General features: G+C 42.6%; 1 protein-coding gene across 4 annotated transcripts in view; it reads right to left on the bottom strand.

Moving 5' to 3' along the window:
* Positions 1–20155, bottom strand: part of LOC144155255 (bromodomain-containing protein 7-like) — a 77203-nt gene that overhangs the window by 19996 nt on the left and 37052 nt on the right. The window contains exons 15-16 of one of the 4 annotated variants that reach the window (XR_013319547.1): positions 15628–15698; positions 5079–5217 (exon numbers count right to left, since the gene is read on the bottom strand). The exons of 2 other annotated variants lie outside the window; for them this stretch is intronic. Coding sequence is in view for 1 of the 2 variants with exons in the window: in XM_077686583.1 (XP_077542709.1) it covers positions 5014–5217 (204 nt within the window). In the remaining variant the exon portion in view is untranslated. Of the gene's footprint in view, positions 1–186; positions 5218–15627; positions 15699–20155 lie in introns of those variants that run through there. One more of the 4 variants, XM_077686583.1, reaches the window with a different exon arrangement.

The raw sequence follows: 20155 nt of genomic DNA, 5'->3' as shown, positions 1-20155 counted from the left end.
GCCTGGCAGTGAAAAGACAGTAGGTGTAGTCGCAGAAATTACTTTTGCGACACACCAACTTTGTGCTCAAACGAGGATTACCAACAGGAACAACCAGTTGCCGAAATGCAGAATACAAATCAGCATGTGATCATGGCTGCTCGGGGGCGGTGACGAATTACATGCAACACAGGCTGGACAAACATCTTGACAAGGGCCCTGAATATTTATTTACAGAACAAGGTTCCACAAAATCATTTTTCATGATAAACGAAAAATCATAACATGGTCCTAAAAAAAAACACACCAATGAACGCGACAGTTTACCTACCTGCACACTGAAAGTAAGAAATCAAGCACACAATCCCAGTACAAAACATGACTCAATGCAAGGAAGCCTTGAACACATGGCATCTGCTCCCCCCCCCCCCCCCCCCCCCAATCTCTGAATTTTCTGCGCTGTCGGTCCCACAAGTAAACAGATTACACAAGTGCCAACAAAACTGAATAGCTTTGCCATCTGGCAGCGCTGCCAGATGGCAGTGCTGTTCAGAGACATGCCCTGTTTGCATTTAGCTGCTAACAGGCAACCAAATGGCGCTCCTGTTTATATTTTTGTGCCAGCTATACACGCAGCTTTTCTGAAGCCCAGGCAACATGAGCAGTCAAAGCTCATCTGCTCTCGGTGTTTGTGTGGTCATACACTTTGTGGGCCTACTGCAATTCTTGCACAGTATACTGGTTACGCGCTGATCAATTTTAAATGTCTGCTCCCTAACAGACCATGCCTGGCATTGCTCTATCTGCATGCTTCACTTAGGCCTGCAAGAAACACTGCAGAATAGCTTGAACATAAGCAATGTCTTTTAATTTTCTCTCTGGAAGAATTTTGTTATATTACGAAACCAGTTTGTATGTTGATATCTTTTTGCTTGTGTTCCATTTTTTGCTTACTGTACATACACATACCTTTCCCAATCACTGCATGTACACAAGCAGAGCACATGCAGAATGTGTGTACGTAGTACTTGAAAAAGTGGGCACTCGTTTAATTGAGGCAGTAACGCTTCTGGTTCAGGCAAAAGTTAATTCCTTGTAAATGCTATATAAAGCACAGCAAGCCCCTCGCAGTAAGAGACCCCATGCCCAGATATGAGATTGTTTGGGGGTAAAGTCCTTTGCCACAGCCTCTTTGGTGAAGTTAAGCCGCTCAGAAACAGCTTTGTGCTTGCCCTCTGTGCAATGCTGTCAACTACAAGGCTTCTGTTCAGGTCGTTCTTTGAGTGCATGCTTGGACCATGAATGAAACCTTTAAAAAAAATGCTAGCTCTCGAACAGAATGTTAAAGAAAAGAAAACCACCATTGCAAAGCTGCACGTTCAGTGCAGTAACCGAATAGGCAATTTTACGATATTTACTGGCACAGCCTATAAAATTGACTGCGACTGCTCTAGTGCATTTTACTGACTTTATGATTTCAAAATAAATTTTTATTTTTTACAAATACCTGCACTGCAAAAGTTATAGGTAATCCTCAACACATTAGGTTGGCTCTCAAGCAGTCACATCATGAAAAGGCTCAAAATTGCAAACTAAAAAAGCATAAAACTAGAAATAAACGCAAAGGGTAACACCTTCTGGAGTAAGGACAGTAATGCTCCTATTCTTGACCGCTTTCTTGAGTAAAAGATAAGTGTATAGTTATGTCATGATTTGTGCTATAAAACGCCTAAATTTAGCACAACTGAGATGCACCCAGAGATACACGGCCAAGACATAGTCCATGCCATAACTTTCAAAGCCAAAGCACTTGACCACCACAGCCCCCAAAGAACCTGGAATTCCTCTAAAATCAACCGCAACTTTTTGAAACGCACCAATTTAACAAGGCGTTGATCGCTTCACATTTCAGCCTAAAAATATTTCATAACAATTTTCAATTAAGCTTCTAGGTTGAATCATTTCGAGTCCGGCAAATGGCATGGCTTTGAAACTGATGACAGATTAGCTAGACGTGGGGCCGGGGGGAATAGGGGGGACCTACATGCATGCATGCACATACACACCCACACACACACACCAAAGTTCCCCGTACAAAAGTATGTCACAAAGTAACTGTGCACAAAAATGTGGCATAAAATATTCCTTCGTCCAAAGTTCCCTCAATATATATGCAGTATCAAGACTCGCTTTTTACGCACACACAACGCTAAGTTGGCACACATTTTCGCACGCATGTGCACTCACTTTGTGCTAGGGCCTTTCACACAACAATGATTTCTCTGGCAGTCCCATGGAAGGCAGTTGCATGACCACTGGCTCAGAACAATGCACCCCGCTTTGGTGCAGTGGTGCTTCGCAAGCTAAATGCCCTTGCAACTTCACTTCCCTGCTGTAGAAAACCACTACTGCAAAAAGGACGCTGCACGCATTCCCACAAGTGACAGAGCAACACTTTAAATGGCAAACACTTGCCACTCACACAAAAATGTTGCTGACAAATGCACATCCTTACAAAAACAATTACATATATGAGTAAATGTACAGGTGCCATCAAAAGTAATTGGAACATAGTCTCTTAAATTTACAGGAATTTCTCCTTTCAGAAACTGCCTGGCTGCAATGGCGCGTGTTTAAAATAGTCCTCCTTAACAGAAAAAGCTTCCTGTAAGCCTGTAATGGCTGTCAAAAAGCCAGTAAGACAAATATGTTGCGATATTCACAAATTCTTGTTCTAATTACTTACAATGGCACCTGTATGTTCAGTGCCTACATTTATACGTATATGTACATACACATACACATTTATCTTTGAAGAATATGCTGTAGTGTACATTCATGTAGCGTACAAAACACGAAAGAAAAAAGTTCTGCTATTAGTGTAGCAATGATTTCATTAGCACAGTAAGTGGTGCCTGCAAACGTTTTCTATTGTCTCAGCCTCATTAACTTCATCTTTCCAATATGCGAACTTCCCTGACAAGCATAGTTTGCCAATAGTTGCTTACTTATGCGTGTACGTTACAGTACTTGACAGTGCACGCTATAACCTACAGCCGATTAATTTCATTCACAAATTTACCATTTCATCTAGAATCTGTCTAAACCACGCCCCCTTTTCTTTGTTCCCTGCTAAGGCATGACTGGTAATGTAGTGCTCAAAAAGACTTTGTGAATCCTACGAGAATCAGTACCATAGATTATGTTCCAAATAGCTTTGCAGTTTAAGACGAAAGCAACTTATCATTACATGTTTTCAATGCAAAACTGTACAAATGTACAAAGCTTCAGTTAGAGCAGCTTCACGATAATTCAAACATCAGTGGAGCTACGTATTCTCATCTAAATTATCCAAGAACCTATTTTAGCACAGTACATAGTACCATTCAGACTGATACTACGAAAAGATATTCCTATATGCATAGAAAGGCAATTTTTACCCAAAAGCTCATTGCCAGCCCTCTCCGTCATTGCCAGCACGTGTTTTGTTTCATATCAATGCTATACTATGCATCATGCCTGGCTCGATTTTGTGAGCGACAGCCAGTTACTCCTACATAGGCATCTTTGTACTTTGCTGCGAGTTAGATCAGATTGAACTTGATAAAATAGCACAGTAGCCATTACCAAAACATTGCTGCATATATATCCAAGTGCAGCCTTTTGGCTTGAGGTCTGCCAAATGAGGGCTGTGGCTGCATTCAAAATATTTTAGGTTCTTCTGCTGCCTAAATGTCTGCAACCAAAAACATCTTCTCCAGCTTCTTATAGCTGAAAACTTGACATTGTTAGCGACTGAGCAAGTTGTTTTCGATGATTAGGAATGTCCTTCTTCGAGAACAATACAAATCAAACAAAAACCCTGTTCAAATTAGGCAGCTGCCAGAAATGGTGAGAATATTGTAGGCCGAACGTAATTTCTCAGCATAACTTGTCCGAGCTCAAAATATAGAACTTCTGATCTTGAATTATCGTGAGCGCACTGTATTTAAAAGGACACTATATATACATCTGTGTCATCTAAATATTACACAAAAAGTGCCTAAATTCATTACAAGCACGAAAATTATACAACAAGACACGCACTGGCAAACTAGCTCAGAATACTCAGTAGGGGTTAAAAAGGGTCAGCCATACTGAGGGCAATAAACACGTACACACACGTTTCCCCCCTCCCCATACAGCTCTTCGCATATTGTTATGCCTTGATGGCTTCTAAATCTTGCACAAAAAGTGCCTAAATTCATTACAAAAAAGAATTATATGAAGGGACATGCGCCGGCAAACTAACTCACAGTACTCTGTAAGAGTTCAAAAAGTGCCAGGATTCTGAGAGCAATAGACTCATCGTCAAACATTTTTTCTCCCATACAGCTCTTTCCTTGTGGTTACGCTTACAGATAAAAAGAAAATATTTCACTTCAAATCAGCTTATACCATTCAGGAAGCTTTCAATAAGAACAAACAAGTGTATATAAAACAAGTTGTATATAAACAAGTTGTATATAGCCCCCTAGTGTATATAACTAATTAAAAATGCCTTCTTTCTATTATATATTTACAAAAGTGATAAATATTATATCTGAAAAAAAAAAAGCAAAATTCATCCAACAGTGCTCATCTCACCTTGGCCTAACTCATTCACGTGCAGCACAGCTTCAAGAGCATCTAAAACTAAGTTTGTGTTGTTGACGTCGATCGAACGTGTGCGGCACATTATTAAAAATACCGTTTCTATAAAAACGTTAAACGGCTAGCCAAAGGAGAAAAATAACAATAAAAAAAATAATTCCTCCACAACCTCGCGAAAATTTCATACACTGCTGCTTGGTAGTCAAATGATAGTCCCAGTGCTCATTCTTTCCAATACCCTGACGCTTTCTCCTGGTCCGAAGGTAGGCTGCCAAACAGCTGGCAGCCTCCCTATTGGGCCGACACTTGGGAAGATCCCCACACCAGTGAACAGCAAAATGTCTCGCGTGCCCATTGTGCCCTGCGGCCCTTCCCACGCCCCGCATAGCGCCGGGGCAATGGTCAAGTGTTTGAGGAGGGAGAGTCGTTAGCGCGTAAGGAGACATCATTGCTGCTACTGCTGTCGGGGAGATCATGTGCAGAGACGCTGTAAGGCGACGCCACGTGCGGGCAAGAGTGGTGATGGTGGCAGGGTGCGGCAGGAGGGTAGTTGATGCCCATGGCCTTGCGGATGGCCTCCACACTCACTATGCTTCCTGGCTTCGCCTGTGTGGGCAAAAAGATGGGCTCACGCAATGCTCAGGATCGTTCCGAGCAACGGAACAGCCCCACAGGGCCCACGCCTGCTTTTCTGGCTTGCTTTTGTGCAAACAGGCTTCATACAAACAAGGCAATGCGAATATCTTCCCATACCAATCCCTGTGCTCTCTGTAATGCAATGTCCTCTGAGGGTATTAATGGAAGCAGAGAAACAGAGGAGGTAAGCAAGCTCTGCAATACTCTGGGTCGACTTGCTTATTAAATGTTTACACAGATATTGCACACAACTTGCACTATATTTTTGAGAATTGCAGAAACAAAGAAAGCTGGAGGTCTTGCTCCCCTCAGCCAACTGTCAAGCTGCATGTCAGGGTGTCGCAGAAAATGCGAGGCCTGAGTTTTTCAGATTGCTGGAGTTGCCATGCCGGTACTTAAATGCCCACCTTCGCTTCGGCACTCAGAAATTCACAACCTTCTAAGCCATAACAGTCGTTCAATGGTTAAAATGTGATCTGCATACACTGGAGTGTTGGTACAGCAGCTAAAAATAAGCTACCCTTATATAATAACAGCAGCAGTTTCAGTAGCAATTCCCTTTTTTAAGCTGGAGATTTACTTTCAAGCCTTATTTCAAGCCTGCCTTGAAATGCTTTTGAAGTACAAACAGAAGAGAACCCTGCCATTCCTTGAGATGCTATTGAACTAATATAAAGAGCAGGCACTGATGCACACTGCCATAAGTAAGATAAAAAGTTGAAAATTTTATGCCTTTGCTACAGTGAAGGCGAAGTGCACACATTTTAGATGTTACAACCACTGTAGCTTCATCTTTATTATTCTGATATATGTACCATGCCCCTAAATAGGTAAAATACAATCAGTATAATGTAATTAAGTGCACAGGCTCAACCCAACCCAGACCCGGAGATACCTGCCTGTTCCTTTGACATCAGTCAAAGAAGTCATCTAAAACATCTCCGTCTGCCTGTCCCAATCTGGTCCATCTGTGCGCAGCAAGATCAACACTCTTGGCACAATAACATGCTGGTCGAACATGCTTTGTGCAGGGTAGCTGGTCTGTTTATAGCTAGACAGCAACATGAGGACAAAAATGTGCAGCAAAGAGCTAGCTACTAGACAAGTTGCTTCAGAAAAAGTTACTTCCGCACAGTGCCATCATATGTGTACTGATGCTGGTGCTTGTGTGTAAAGAGTGGTAGGCAGCAAAACAGAAATGTGCAATGAAACACAGAATGGGTGCCAGGGAGAAAAAAACAAAACAAAAAAAGCATGCTGCCATTATGCACTCTCTGCTTGAACTTAATATTGTAGCCCATGTTCCAGCTTCCGTGTAAGTGACGGACGGTAACAGATATTATGCTGGTATCAATGCCAACATGCATGATGCTGGCATTAAAGCAACTTCGTGCCTTGAAAGAATATGGAATTTCTTTAAATATGTACTTTCATTCACATACTTCTATTCACACAAATGAAAATTCCACAAAATGAAAAAATGTATAATTTACGGGTATTTTTTTTTTTTTTACAATAAGAACTCGAAACTTGAAACAAAAAGTACGCATGGTCGCTTGCACCAAGTAGCCAAAACAGGCATGCACTCTATACTTGAACTTAAGGGGGACTCCCCTGTTAACCTTCCTATCGCACTTACTACTTCATGATCTGCAGGCTTAAAAACCATCGTGCATGAATGCAAAATGTTTTACAAATGCATACAAACGTTCACAACAGCCTATTTTGCTTAATTTTAGAAATATGTGACTTCTGTACTGAAATAAACCCAGAAAACTCTCACTTGCTAGACAACTTGTGCCATTTAGTGAAAACTAGATAAACTAAAATGTGTTTCTTGTTTATTTTTTGATTTCAACAACGAAGTGACATATTTATAAAAGAACAACACTAGGCCTTCAGGAACACGTCGATGTATTTGTAAACCTTTTCGTATTGGTACACGATGGTTTTTAAACCCGTGGGTCATGAAATGGTGAGTCCTATAGGAATGCAACCAGGCGAGTCCCCCCTTAATATTGTAGCTCATGCCCCAGCTGCCGTGTAAGTGAAGCTAAAGTAACAAATATCCTGCTGGTATCAATGCCAACATGCGTGATGTTGGCATTAAAGCAGCTTTAAGTCTTGAAAGACCACAACATTTCTTCGAAATATGTACTTTCATTCACATACAGTAATTTCTCGTTAACTCGAACTCAGATATCTCGAAATATTGGTTAAGTCGAAACGTTTTTTTCGCCGTGCATTTACCACCCATACATACCGTGTATTTGCCCCCTTTAATGTTTTCTCGGGAGACCACGGATATCTCGAAACGTTGACAGAGAGGACACAAGGCAGATTCTGCCACAGACAGCTGATAAGGTCTCTGTTCTAACGCTTAGCTCCCACTACGCGCCAAACGCGGTCATGGACGGCAAATTTGCGCTGTACGAGGCCGATGTTCCAGTGACCAGGATGCTGTCGAACACCTACATCGTTGAGAGAGCTGTAGACGATGCAGCTGATCATGAGGACGAAGTTTGTTTCAAGTTTCATGAGGAAACTTGAAACAAAAAGTATGCACAGTCTTGCACCAAGTAGCCAAAACTTTTACGAGGTGCACAGTTGTGCAGCTCCCCTAGACTAAAAAAACAAATAAAATGGCAGTGACAAAGTCCTCAAGTGCATACAATGAAAACGAACATTCTGACTATTGAAGAGGCAGAGGCCAAGCAGGGAAGAAAGCAAGCACCTCGTTGAGGGCACACCCACCACCAAAAGGACTCAGAAGACCAACAAGCTACCAAGGAACGAAGAAGCCAGCAATTATGCGAGCATGCATCCAAAAATTCCTCTCCACTGTCTGGAAGCACTGCAAGAGCCTAGAGAAGCAGCCACTCTGCAGCCAGAAACAGAGTGAAGCGGCAGTCCTAGCATACAGCACATACCACGCATATCCCAAAGCAAACATGCACTCATGCAGCCTTGTCATTCTGCTAAATGAGAAAAATGCTATTTCTATGCAAGGCAAAATCTAAAAACCACAACAAATTCAGATTTGCCTGCCTCCTGGAAAGTGAAACAGTGGTATGGTTATGATCAACATCTCGAAAACAGCAGGGGCAGGGCTCAACCACCACTAGTGGCAATTCGTAAATTTGATTTATAACTTGCAACCTGCGCTGAAAATCTGCACAAAAAATTTGAACACGGGTTGAAAACTGCTTAAAGGGACCCTGCAGCACTCTTTGAGCAATGCCAGTAAACCTGCGCGACGTTCAGATTACTATGCCAGGAATACCTGAGCCAAATATTACTTGTGCACGTGAAGCAGTGAGAGCACAAATCGCAGTGAAAGACGCGGAAAAACCAACTGCACTCTCTTCAATTTTCCTCATTATGCACACCTGGCACCCCTAGCCTAAACGACATAATTGCGGCCTTGGCTGTCCTACTGGCTGTCGCTGGTCAACTTCGCGGCTTATTTCTCACATTTCCTGTGACGATCCGCTGTCGTCGGTGCTGTGTACCCAACCTTTTCTATGCCTGAACCCGTACGCACAGTTTTGGCGTTCCTTTCGTGTTTTGAGTGCACGCGGAGTTTGAGTGACGAAATCAATACTCCCCATTCAACGAGACCACTTGATAAACGTTTATTGCTTCAAAAACGCCCTACCAGCCTGAGCGTGCGCTTGCGAGCAGGCAGCCATGCCTGTTTTTTTTGTGGCACCAGACCGGAAATAGACCCCTCCACGTTGCAGAGAAAAGGAGGAAACTCTCCGGCCTGTGATATATCGAAAGCCACTAAAGAGAACGACTAGCCGCTCCCCTTTCCGGGAGAGAGCTCACAGCTTTTGTCACGTTGTCTACGGTGCGCGTAGTTTCGGTGATAGTGAATGGATTTTCATAATTCTTGCAGAAGGAGATTGCTGGGACAATAGACTTTACCCCAAAATACATTGCGAGTATTCGATGGTAAGTGCTGCAGGGTCCCTTTACAACAACAAATTCACCATTAGATCCAAGTTCGCATTCTTTTACTGTCAGATTACAGCTGTCCCATGTGGGAACCAAACGTGAAATTCAGTCCACTTATTGTTGTGTTGCAGAGCTGGTGTGGAAGTGGTCCAAGGAAAAGCATCACCATCTTTCTAGATGCCCAGCAATAATAATTATGACCACTCAACCAAGTGCCACAGACCTCAACTTGGTTATACAGAGTGTGAAGCCTTTGCCCCAGCACTAGTCCACACAAGACAGCAAAACTTCAGACGGTAATTAGAGCAAATAAAACAAAGATGCTGGGGATTTAAATAGCTAAGGATTAAGTTTTTTTCGAACAAGACATGTACATGAGCTCCTCATGGCCCATGTGAGTATCTAGGAAAAAAAAACGGGTCGTAAGCAGATGAAGGATAACAGCAATTTACCCATTCTAGATGCATGAAATATCAAACCAACAAAAACATGAGGTGGCATGGTTCACTGTAGCTGATTATGGTCATTCAAATATTGACCTAGTAACCCTGCAGTTTTCCAGATATATTGAGTAGCAGCATCAGAGAAACTGAGTAATGCAACACAAAGACCTACGTTAGCAGGACAGTACGTACGACACAAGGCTAGAGCACAAATCAATCTAATGCGCACTTGAGGTCCGGTAGGAGTGAAATGTAGGCACAGTTTCAAACCAGACATTTTAGCTTCTAACATTTGTTATTTATTTTCTCTGAATATCTGCTATGCTCTACCCCACACAAAGTGTTTCAATAAGCACAGACACAGCATGCGCTGCTTATGTTGGGTCTTAAAGGGACACTGAAGCGAATTTGTCAAGCTCCTGTTTTTGCTTGCACTGCGTAGAGTGGCTCAAATAGAAACAAATTTCATCATTTATTTGGGCGATAAGGCGGTATTTATTTTATAAAGCCTGAAATAAGAAAAAGTGACATGCACGGTTTGCGGCGACTGCACCAACAGCAGTGACGTCAATACAAGGTGCTACGTGATTGGACGATGTGCAAGGTTAGAATTCAAACCAGTTTCGGTTTCAGTTCTGTGAAACAACATGCTTGGCATCCGATGTTATTGTTGGATGGGATTTCTCGATGTCTCAGTAATCGGCATACCGCACTTCTGCCATGTTGTTGTGGCTGTAAAATGCGTCAGATAAGCCTACCAGGACGGCTTGGAATCGTAACAATCACTAGCCGAGGCGCACGCAGTGGATGAACGCCCTCTGCGTTACCGCAGATGCTAAAATGCGATGCACTTTTCTTCCATCTTTGGAGCTTGCCTGGCTCGTGCCTGTATCGTAAGAGGGGTGTTCGCACCAGGCCAAGGGTCTGGTCGGCTGACAGCAGTGTGCCCGCAAGCAGTCGGTGCTTATGGCAACACCACGCAAACGGGAACTCGCCAGCGCGTCAGTGTCAGTCTGCATGCGTTCTGCGAACCCACTCGTGCCGCAATGAACGTTGCAGTGCAAAAATGGTGAATTCAGTGTAGAAAATATTGCCCAAAAACAAATAAATCAACTTCAAAAAACATAACAAAAGAAAAAAAAGAAAACAAGAAAAAGAAACAAGGAAAACACATGCATTATCGGGGGATTTGAACTTCTGACTTGCAAAACAGTATACTGTATTAAGTGCTCCAGGCCACTCGGCCATAACCCAGCGATGCCAGGGGCAGAAATATAAAGTATATAATGTACAGCCAGTTTACATTTTTATTTAGTTTTAGCAATTCAAGCAGCTTAGATGTCTATTTCTTGTATAGTGGTCGTGAAGTAAGCGTCCCCCAAATTCCCACAATATCTCGTGCCTAGCAACTGCATTCCTTAGATAGAAAAGTGTTCGCAGATGTGTGGTCGTGCTGCTGACTGCTGTACTAGCTCACCCAGTGCAAGAAGTGCTTCCCACACCCTGGTTTTACGCTGCACGATAGAAGTTTCAGTTGATTTTAATTCCCTATTACCTATATTAACTTCGCTGACTCTTCTCCCGCCTTCAATTGGACTTGGATTTTTCTACTAGCGTACCGGTCAGCGAAGTGTCGCATGTACGCTTATGTGGAGTGACTTGGACTTAGAGCTTGGTACAGTCCACAACTAATGAAACTAAGGGCACATTCTTCCAGGCATAATCGTGTCGTGGCTTAGTTTTAACTGAGCGAATGCACTGCGATGACCAGCCAGCCGCTGGCCGACTAAACGCTGTGCAGGCTGATTCGGTCCAAAGCTTGGCGAGCCGTGCCGTAGTGCAGTCAAGCCAAGCCATCTCATTTTGACGTCATACGAAACATAGGAAATCGGCAAGGAGGATGCAGAGAGGAGGACAGCATTTTCGAATTGATTTTTGTACTCAATAAAGCCGTGTAAACGCAGCGAGAGTGATCGAAACATGGCCTAGAGACTCCAGACTACAGTTTCCGCTAGTACTCCCGCAATGTTTACAAATCACTTCAGTGTCCCTTTAACATCACTGTGTGCACGGGCTGGCATTGCCACATTTTGCCTCAAATTATCTTGAGTTGTTGCCCCCTAAATACCCTAGAATAAATCCACCCCTACACTCCTTTTTTGACTTTTTTAATTGAGGAATGCAGCAGCCATGCCGGAGTTAGTGCTACTTTGAGTGTCTTACAACAAAGGGGAACTATGCAGAACTTCCCCTATGCAGAACTTAAATGTACAGTAAAAAACGTGGTAACCAAAGGGTTTGACTAAGCTTGAGTGGCGTCACTGACTTTTGTACAAATGTATGCTATCTGAAGTGAATCTACACTCCATTTGAATCCTGACATTTCAACTTATCTGCGCTGAGGAAGTTTAAAATAGAGTGGCACTATAGCTACTGCACATCAAAGACAGGACAATTCAATTCAAAGCATCCGAACCCCCGCCCATATGGATACAACACTGAAAGTTGTTCTGCTGTCACAACACCACTTAATGACTGTTATTAGGGGCACAGTGCTTGATACCATGCTAAGGAACTCCGTTGAGTCCAAACAGTGCAAGCTTTCTTTCGCCCACATCGTGCAAAACCATCTTTACTGCAGTTGCCGAGAGTGAATGCAAATTTGGGGGAAATTTCTGCCAACAGTAGGTTCTTACTACAACTAATACTACAATAGCAATCAACAGCCATCGAAGACGTGCTTAGAGCAAAGGACTATCAGGTTGTACCATTTATGAAAACAGCTAGAGCAAAATCTGTTATCCGCATGTGCCACCTAGCAACCAAATTATGCGTAATGAAGTCGTAATACGTTTCCAGATAACATCATGGTGGCTGGGCACATAGAACACAGAGCACTGGTATTAACTTTATAGTTTTGTATTCTTTTGTATTTTGGTGCATTTTCAGGAGAAATATGGGGCATTCAGACACAAAGCAAATTCCCACAGAATCGGGTGTTACCAAGTACAGCTGTTTACAGTACCCTTAAGCAAGAACTGGTACAGCAAAGCTTATTAACTCCTGAATGCAAAAGAACCGAGGTTGAACATCTTGAGGAAGTGGAAACAAAACCAAAACAGAATTGATAAAAATATAAATGAGCCTATTACGCCAGAGCTGAAAACTTTCCTACATAGCCCTGGTTCCCCTCTCCCTACTGCCTACTCTCCCTACTTTCCCCTTCCCCTACTGCCCACTCACCTTCCCTGTTGAAATATGGCTGCAGTGTTGTTTGACAACACCCCACCACGGCCACCTTGAAAATATTTCTGTAGTTGGGCTTGGATTGGTCAGTTATCAAGTGACTGCTGGCTGATTACTAAGTGATGTGTCACACCCTCTTGGCATTACACCTTAGTTACTACGAGAACACGAGTGCAGAATTGAAGGACACTACAGTTTATTAAAATACTAGTGCACGCTACTGTTGCCTTTTCAGAAAATTATCTCTAATATTAGTGCTGAGCCTTTAATTAGGATCGGCAAATACTGATTAAACCTTGCAACACTGGTGATGAACGTCTTCACTCTTTCCCTCATCCCAGAAAGCACCTGATAGTTATTGTGAGCACACTGTGTGATTCGCACATCGCTGCAGATACCTCTTCTAGTTTCTGCTTTGCTTTTGTCGCGGTTTTCTTCGCATTCGCACTTGAATGTGTTCATTGTTGCAACTGAAAGACAGCCGGCTACTATAGCCATGACATAACTTGAGTAACGTTACTCAAGCCTGCCACAATTTCCAGGCCAAGAAAGAGGAAAAAATCTTTTGAGCGAGTTTCTAGGTTATCCGATCGGCACAGAGCAGTAATACTTGGCATGGGTACTTCATGGCCAACTGACCAAAGTACTCGAAGTGCTTGTCAGCTATGTTCCAAAAGCATTTGAGATTTCAAAAAAAGTTGAGAACTGTGGCAGGGCTTTTAAGACAGCAGCCACAGCAGACCAAGGGACGTGCACCATTTAATGGTGTGTGGCTGGTCCTCACCTCACAGAGGTCAGCACCATACTGGCTTTTAGAAATGCTGCATCTGCAACACATTCAATGGGACTCAGTGCTTTGCTGATTAGGGAGACGCAGGAATGTTAACAAAGCACTGAACTTTGGGGGCATCTCCGCGGCTTCAGAACATCATGCAGCTTGCAGTGTAGAGGTACGAGATGCAACTGTCGTTTATATCTTAGTGCTAGTGCCAGGTGCTTATTTCTGGGATTAACCGCCTAATGTGTTTCAGTGTTTTACAACTTCTGCAAAATGGTTGCTTTCCAGTAATTCATTTACTGCAAATGCAACAAAACTGCGACTACCCGTAGAAAATTTTGGCTGCATAAAATCTTTATTTGCATCCTGTGGATAAGAGCCCACATGGATATAACTTTTTTGTGTACACTGGGTCATAGTCATTAACATTGCTGGTGTGTTCTTTCCTGTCTGCAAAGCATATACTAATTGAGAACATACTCTCAACGTCAGCACTGCAGACTACCAAATGCTTATTGAGAGACATTCCTCAAACAAAATGGAGAACGGGGGTACTGCACTGGCCAGTCTGGCTTTTGCCTTTTACACTGAGCTGTACAAGGGCCTAACAGTTCTGAAAGAGATGAGCTGCGTTAATTTCTGTAATCAAAAGTACCTTTTAAGAACGTTTGTTTAAAAATTCGATCACCATCCATTTCTATGAAAGGCAGTGAACAAAGTGTGTCATTTTTAACCCTGTCATTTTCTTCACGATGTGAAGACAGCAGCTGAAACAGCTCTTGCTTTCTCAAGGGGAGTATGGTTGCCAGAAAGGGATTTCCCAAGTGCAGGTGTTTTAATAAGACCAACAACTGAGCTTGACAACATCACGAAAGAGAATTTCATTTCTGATATCTTTAACACTTCAAACATCGTGAGCTTCCAAGCCTTACTGACCAGAAAACTCTTGGTGAACAATTATAATTCATTTTGTAAATGTTGTAATCCTCTTTTAAGATTGAGAAACATACTATTCAAGAAACAAAGGATAATGTTTTTGGCCACTTTTACACGTTTGGTCCCAATGCATGTTTATGGCACTGCTTGCTTAGATAAAAGACATGACCCTGCATGTGATAACAGTAAGTGTCAATTTCACAAAAAAAGTTCCCACTTCCATGAAGACAAAACACAAGTTTGTTTTATTCAAAAGATTTGGTGTTTCATAGTATCCCCAGCGCTTGCCCAGCAGCAAACAATGCTTTATTCACCGATTTTTGTAACAGTTGATAGCAATCGTTTCGTGAAAGATTGGTATATGCTCGACAAACAGAGGCCCCGATACCAGTTGGACAGTGTAAGCTCAACGTGCCAGAAGGCTGTGCAGCGATAACCCGCATAGTGCACGCAGCACGCACCAGTGCTTCAATGTTTATGTGTGCGTTTGTAACTTCCATTGTTTACCCCAGCATTCTTACTGCTATAAAAAGAACAGGCATTCAATTTACGTACAAATAGCTTATTCTGCAAGCCTATAAGCCCTGCCTAACTTGCATTTGCTTTTGCCGGCCTCAGCCAATCGCACAGCTGGGCAATATGAGATCATTGGTTCTGTTGTGGGAAATGAGCTGGTGGGTCGCATGGCCATTCTCTTTTTTCCTAATTACATAGCTTATATGAGTGAAGTTTGCGTTAAAAGTGGTGTCAGCATTATTCTAACGAGGCAATCATCTTTCAAATGAACCAAACTTGCATTTTATCTTCATGGCCCCTTTACAATGTCAGAGTGAAATCATTCTAATATTTTTGCTGAGTTGCAAATCTGGAGTGGGCCCATAATGAGCCAGGCTATTATCAGGAAAAACACGGCAATTTACTTTGGCACCTGCGAGCCTTGCTCAATGTATATAGTAATTTGTGGATTAAATTATCCAATTTGCAAGCATGAATGATATGAATGTATCTTGGTCTGACCTTGACAGAATTTCTTCTTCGTGCACACAGCGGCACATCAATTAAAACACAATGTAGGGTTACGTCCGATTCTGCAACAAGGAAGAGTTTCTAGATCACATTTCTCGGACAATACGTGGAAGGTAGGCAAAGTATTTTTAGGTATATGTTATGCTTTCTCTGCAATTTAAGTTGGACTGGAACAGCGACGTGAAACTACTGTGGCCTTTTATTATATTTTGAAAAATGATAACAAAACCACAGGTTTTGAGAATAACACTACATATTACAAATAGAAGGCTCATTTTGAGGTGTGCACTGTCTGCCTAGGGGCCCCTCCACAACTTTCGTGGACGGTAAATTAATTACGTAGTGACTTCAACCTGATGCAAGAAGTATAGTTAAGGACATCTGCTGCTTTTTGGACAGCAGAAAGGAAGTTACCTCTCTGCTAGGGTACACATCTACTGTACTGCCCCCCCCCCCATTGTAAGGGGAGGTAACTGTGCTACTGAGCTGCTATCTCGTAGGCACTGCACATGTATCAAAATATCTGGAGAGAACAGCTACCACAGTCGCGTAACCGTTAAGAAGTTTGGTGTATCTGTGGGTGGGAGCAGAAACCACACATCGCCGATACTGCTCTCTCCTGGCTATGTGTTAATATGCACACATTCGTAAGCAACTATTCTGGAAATAACTGACCTGTCACGGTGACTCAGCAAAGTGCTCATGCAGGAATGGGCACACTGAATGCAGGAGTGCAACACTGGGAGCTGCTTATGTGAGAGTGTCACTTTGCTAACTGGAAACTGTCCGAATGCAGAAAGACAATTTTTAACAAGACCCCCAGTAATGGATAATGTGCCTGTGCATTATTGGGGCCGAACCAAAAATGACTTACAGAGGTGGCAATGTTCACAGGCGACTGCGCTTCAATGGCTAGCAAAAGTGCGCAGGTCTCTTAATGCATACAATGACTCTGCAGATATACAGCAGCACCAAAGATCTTTATTCAAGATAACTCTCACATGCTCCTTGATGCGTAGAACATTTATCTAGATGCTTCTGCGAGTGCAGGGTTATCAATTAGATACTTTTTAGACCGTGATTTAAGCATACCTAGCAAAGTTTACAAGTGCAGATTGCAAAAGCTATGACTTTGCTTCCCGGCTATAGACAAACATTTCCATTATTTTCCTTTTAGGGTGACAATAAACATAGAAGGCAATAGGGGCTGTTAAAAGCTACACAGAAAAATTTCAATGTGCTTTACAACGCAATTAAAGGTGCCATGAAGACAAAATATAACTTTGTTCAGTTTGAAAGAGCTACACTTTGCCAAGTCACTCAGCTCCATTTGTCGCAAAAAACATCATTTCAACCGAAAAAAAAAAAAAAAAAAAGCGATATTGAAAAACTTTCTAATTTTGTTTCACAGTGACGTAGGGCAGGAGTGACGTAATATGGGCCACCACTAAAAACATAGTTATTAGTCTGCTAACCACACATTAGAATTCAGCATCTAAGTGATACGAACTAGAGGCCCCACTAGAGGCCCCACTAGAGGCCCCACTACAAATGGAACTAGAGGCCCCACTACAATTGGCCAGCCATGTTTCTTGGCAGTGGCTTTGGTCTATGGCCGCCAATTCCAAAAAAAAAAATGTTTTGACATCATACAGAAATCACCGGAAAGTGGCAGGCGAGTTGCCACTGCTTCATATTTTTTCTTTGAGGTCTCGATTATTTGTTTGAAGTTTGAGATGAAATTGGTATCACTGTTACCTGCACGAAAAAGCCTTTCTAATAAACCAAATTTGTATTTTGTATTCACGGTCATTAAGGGCTGGAAAAAAAAAAAACACTCCCAAATGAAACAATTTTGATAAGTGATTTAAAGCAGAAACTAAAAATCTCACTGATACCTAACATTCACTTTAAACAGTGTTTTGGACAATTGACTGCCCTATAAACAGTTTTCTGGGTCTCACCAAACGCCCACACACATTTTTTTTCCAGAGGCTCAGCTATATTATCCCGGAGCATTTAGGTGAATAAAATTGAATTGTTTCACTGCACTGTCCTGCACTAACAGAGTAATACAGTTGTATAAGAAGCCGAAAAACAAAACGCTTTGCATGATGAGGCCACACACATTAAGCTGTGTTGCACGCCCTTTCTCTGCTTTCCTGACAATGCTCACATTCATGTTCGCACCAGAGTTTAGATGATGAATCTTATTTTATGAATGTGCGCAGCGGGATTTTGCTAGTGGAACCTTACTAGCGTGAAGGTATTTCTAGGCTCCTTCAACACCAGTCTTGTCAGCCATTACCCTCAGGAATATTATGGGAGTTCGCCTCTGGTCAACGCTCTTTCACAACAGTGCTACCGCTTAAATCAAATTTACCACTGCAACTGCACACGAGCAGGGAAATCAAGCCACCCCAAAAAACACGCATTCTTCTGACGGCATCTGTGCATTTGATTTTTGTGCAAGACACCAAGATAGTGTGTGTCAGCGAAGGTGTGACATGCTTCTTCCCTTGCTCATGCCCCCATGCAATCTGTACTCAAGAAGCCCCACAGTTCCTTTTTTTTTTTTTTCTTTTCAGTGACCCCAAGCAAAGCAAGAAGCGGAAAAGATGTGTAACTTAACAAGACCGAAAATGTCCATGTACGCAAGAAGTATTTTGAAGCTACCAACATTATCCAGTAACATGCGAGTGTTGATGCTGCGGCACAGACGCAACAGAAAGTCATTGAACCAGTGCCATTCATCAGATTTTGTAAGCGTATGACCGACTCAGAAAAATGACCAGTATATTTCAAAACTTTGAAGCTTGAAACAAGGCCGCAAGGTGGACCATTGCGATTTTTCCACTTGCTACACTCAAGTGAAGACTGAATGTTCCATAAAATGAAAGATCTGCTGCTGCAGCCAAACTAGCAATAAGGTAAACCTTGTGGCTGTTTGAGCACTGCACAATTTTGTTCTGCTTATTCCGGGGGGGAACGGGGGAACGCAGAACTAGTTTAGTTGGCACAGACTCATCCTGCACGTCACACAAGGAAGATAATATGCTTCGGACAGAAAAAAAAGGGGGGCAGGGGGGGGCGGCAGCCTTCGCCCTTAATCCAAGCAATATGACTATGCAATGGATGTTATACTAGGCAAGAATGATATCCTTCTTAGTGTGGGGCAGGGGGTGTCTAATCCTAACTCCTAACCTAAATTCAATTTTCATTCACTGTGCTAGAAGTGACTGGTTGTATACGATGACTTCAAAAAAAATTTTGGCAGCTTTGTGACCCAAAGCTACCCCTTACTACGAGGCGCACCGAAGTGGAGGGCTCCAGATTAGTTTCGACCCCTGGAGAACGCGCGCCGAAATATCGACACATGGGCGTTTCATTTTTTGCCTCCCCCTACGATGATTTTCAAGATACCCCTTATAGTTATGTGCGCTAGAGCATGATATGTCAGTAGTACCAGCTCTAAACATTTTACACAGTGCAAAATTGTATAAACCAAATACCGCATTTTCACACACATAATGCACGCTAATATTTGACAGACCTTGAAAATATGTGTTATTTTTATATCCCGGTGGTTACATATTTCTTCACAATAAAATTCAGCTGTAGGTCAGCACTGGTCCTGTCATCTTTCTTATCTTTGTTCCTTGATCTACCAACTTGCCCAATGGTACACTTTCTAAAAGTGAAGTTGGGGTGCAGGCAATTTGTGAATATTGCCCCAAAATGCAGCTTCACCACGATGCGCACTGCACCGCGATGCATGCGTCCTCACCAGCTGCCCTTGCAATCTTGCTCCTGCTCTATCCTAGCCAACTTATAGCCAAAAGCAAAAATAAAGTCAACTTTTACTGCCCTTTTCAACCTGCACTGCCCTATCTTTACCGTGAGCATGCATGCTGTGGCAAGGTGCAAGGTTAGGTGCTGTGGTGCGGCTTCAAAGAGGATGAGATAACAGGCGCTGCCCCTAGCACAAGCAAGGGGAGCTCCTCACGCCCAAGCAGCTACCTGCAAGTAATCAGCATGGCAGATGCGCCTTGCTGTACCGCAATGTAATTCTTGGCTGTTTTTTTTTCCCGTTGCAATGTGCACTCAAGGTGTGGGTGGAAAAAGAAAAAAAATTAGTTTCAAGAACCACATGTACATTTATTTTCTGAATACATGTAGCATAATGGTGCAGTATTTCTTTTTATGAAGACCGGAACATTGCATTACACGGTTGACGGTGCAATAATTAAGCAGGATTTTCCTTTTTTTTCTTTTTTTTTTCTTTTTTCAGGGTACGTACAACATGGGCTGCGGGTCAGGCACAGGGGCAGGTTGCACACACGAAAATGTAGTAAGTCAACAAGTCCACAGCTTTCTGCGGCCTTTTTCTTCCCCGTCCCCGCAAAGGCACATGTCAATAAAAAAATTAGTACACCAGCCGCAGTAAAAGCGTTAAACTTCTTCGTGGGAGCATTTTGTGAGCAAGGTTGTCTCTGGCCTTGCTCACTTTCCACTAAGA

Source organism: Haemaphysalis longicornis, unplaced genomic scaffold (genome assembly GCF_048455015.1).
Source record: "Haemaphysalis longicornis isolate Haplotype H1 unplaced genomic scaffold, Haemaphysalis longicornis Haplotype H1 scaffold_1, whole genome shotgun sequence".
Classification (NCBI taxonomy): Eukaryota; Metazoa; Arthropoda; class Arachnida; order Ixodida; family Ixodidae; genus Haemaphysalis; species Haemaphysalis longicornis.
The sequence above is the reverse complement of the archived record's forward strand: the minus strand, read 5'-3'. Positions and strand labels throughout refer to the sequence as shown.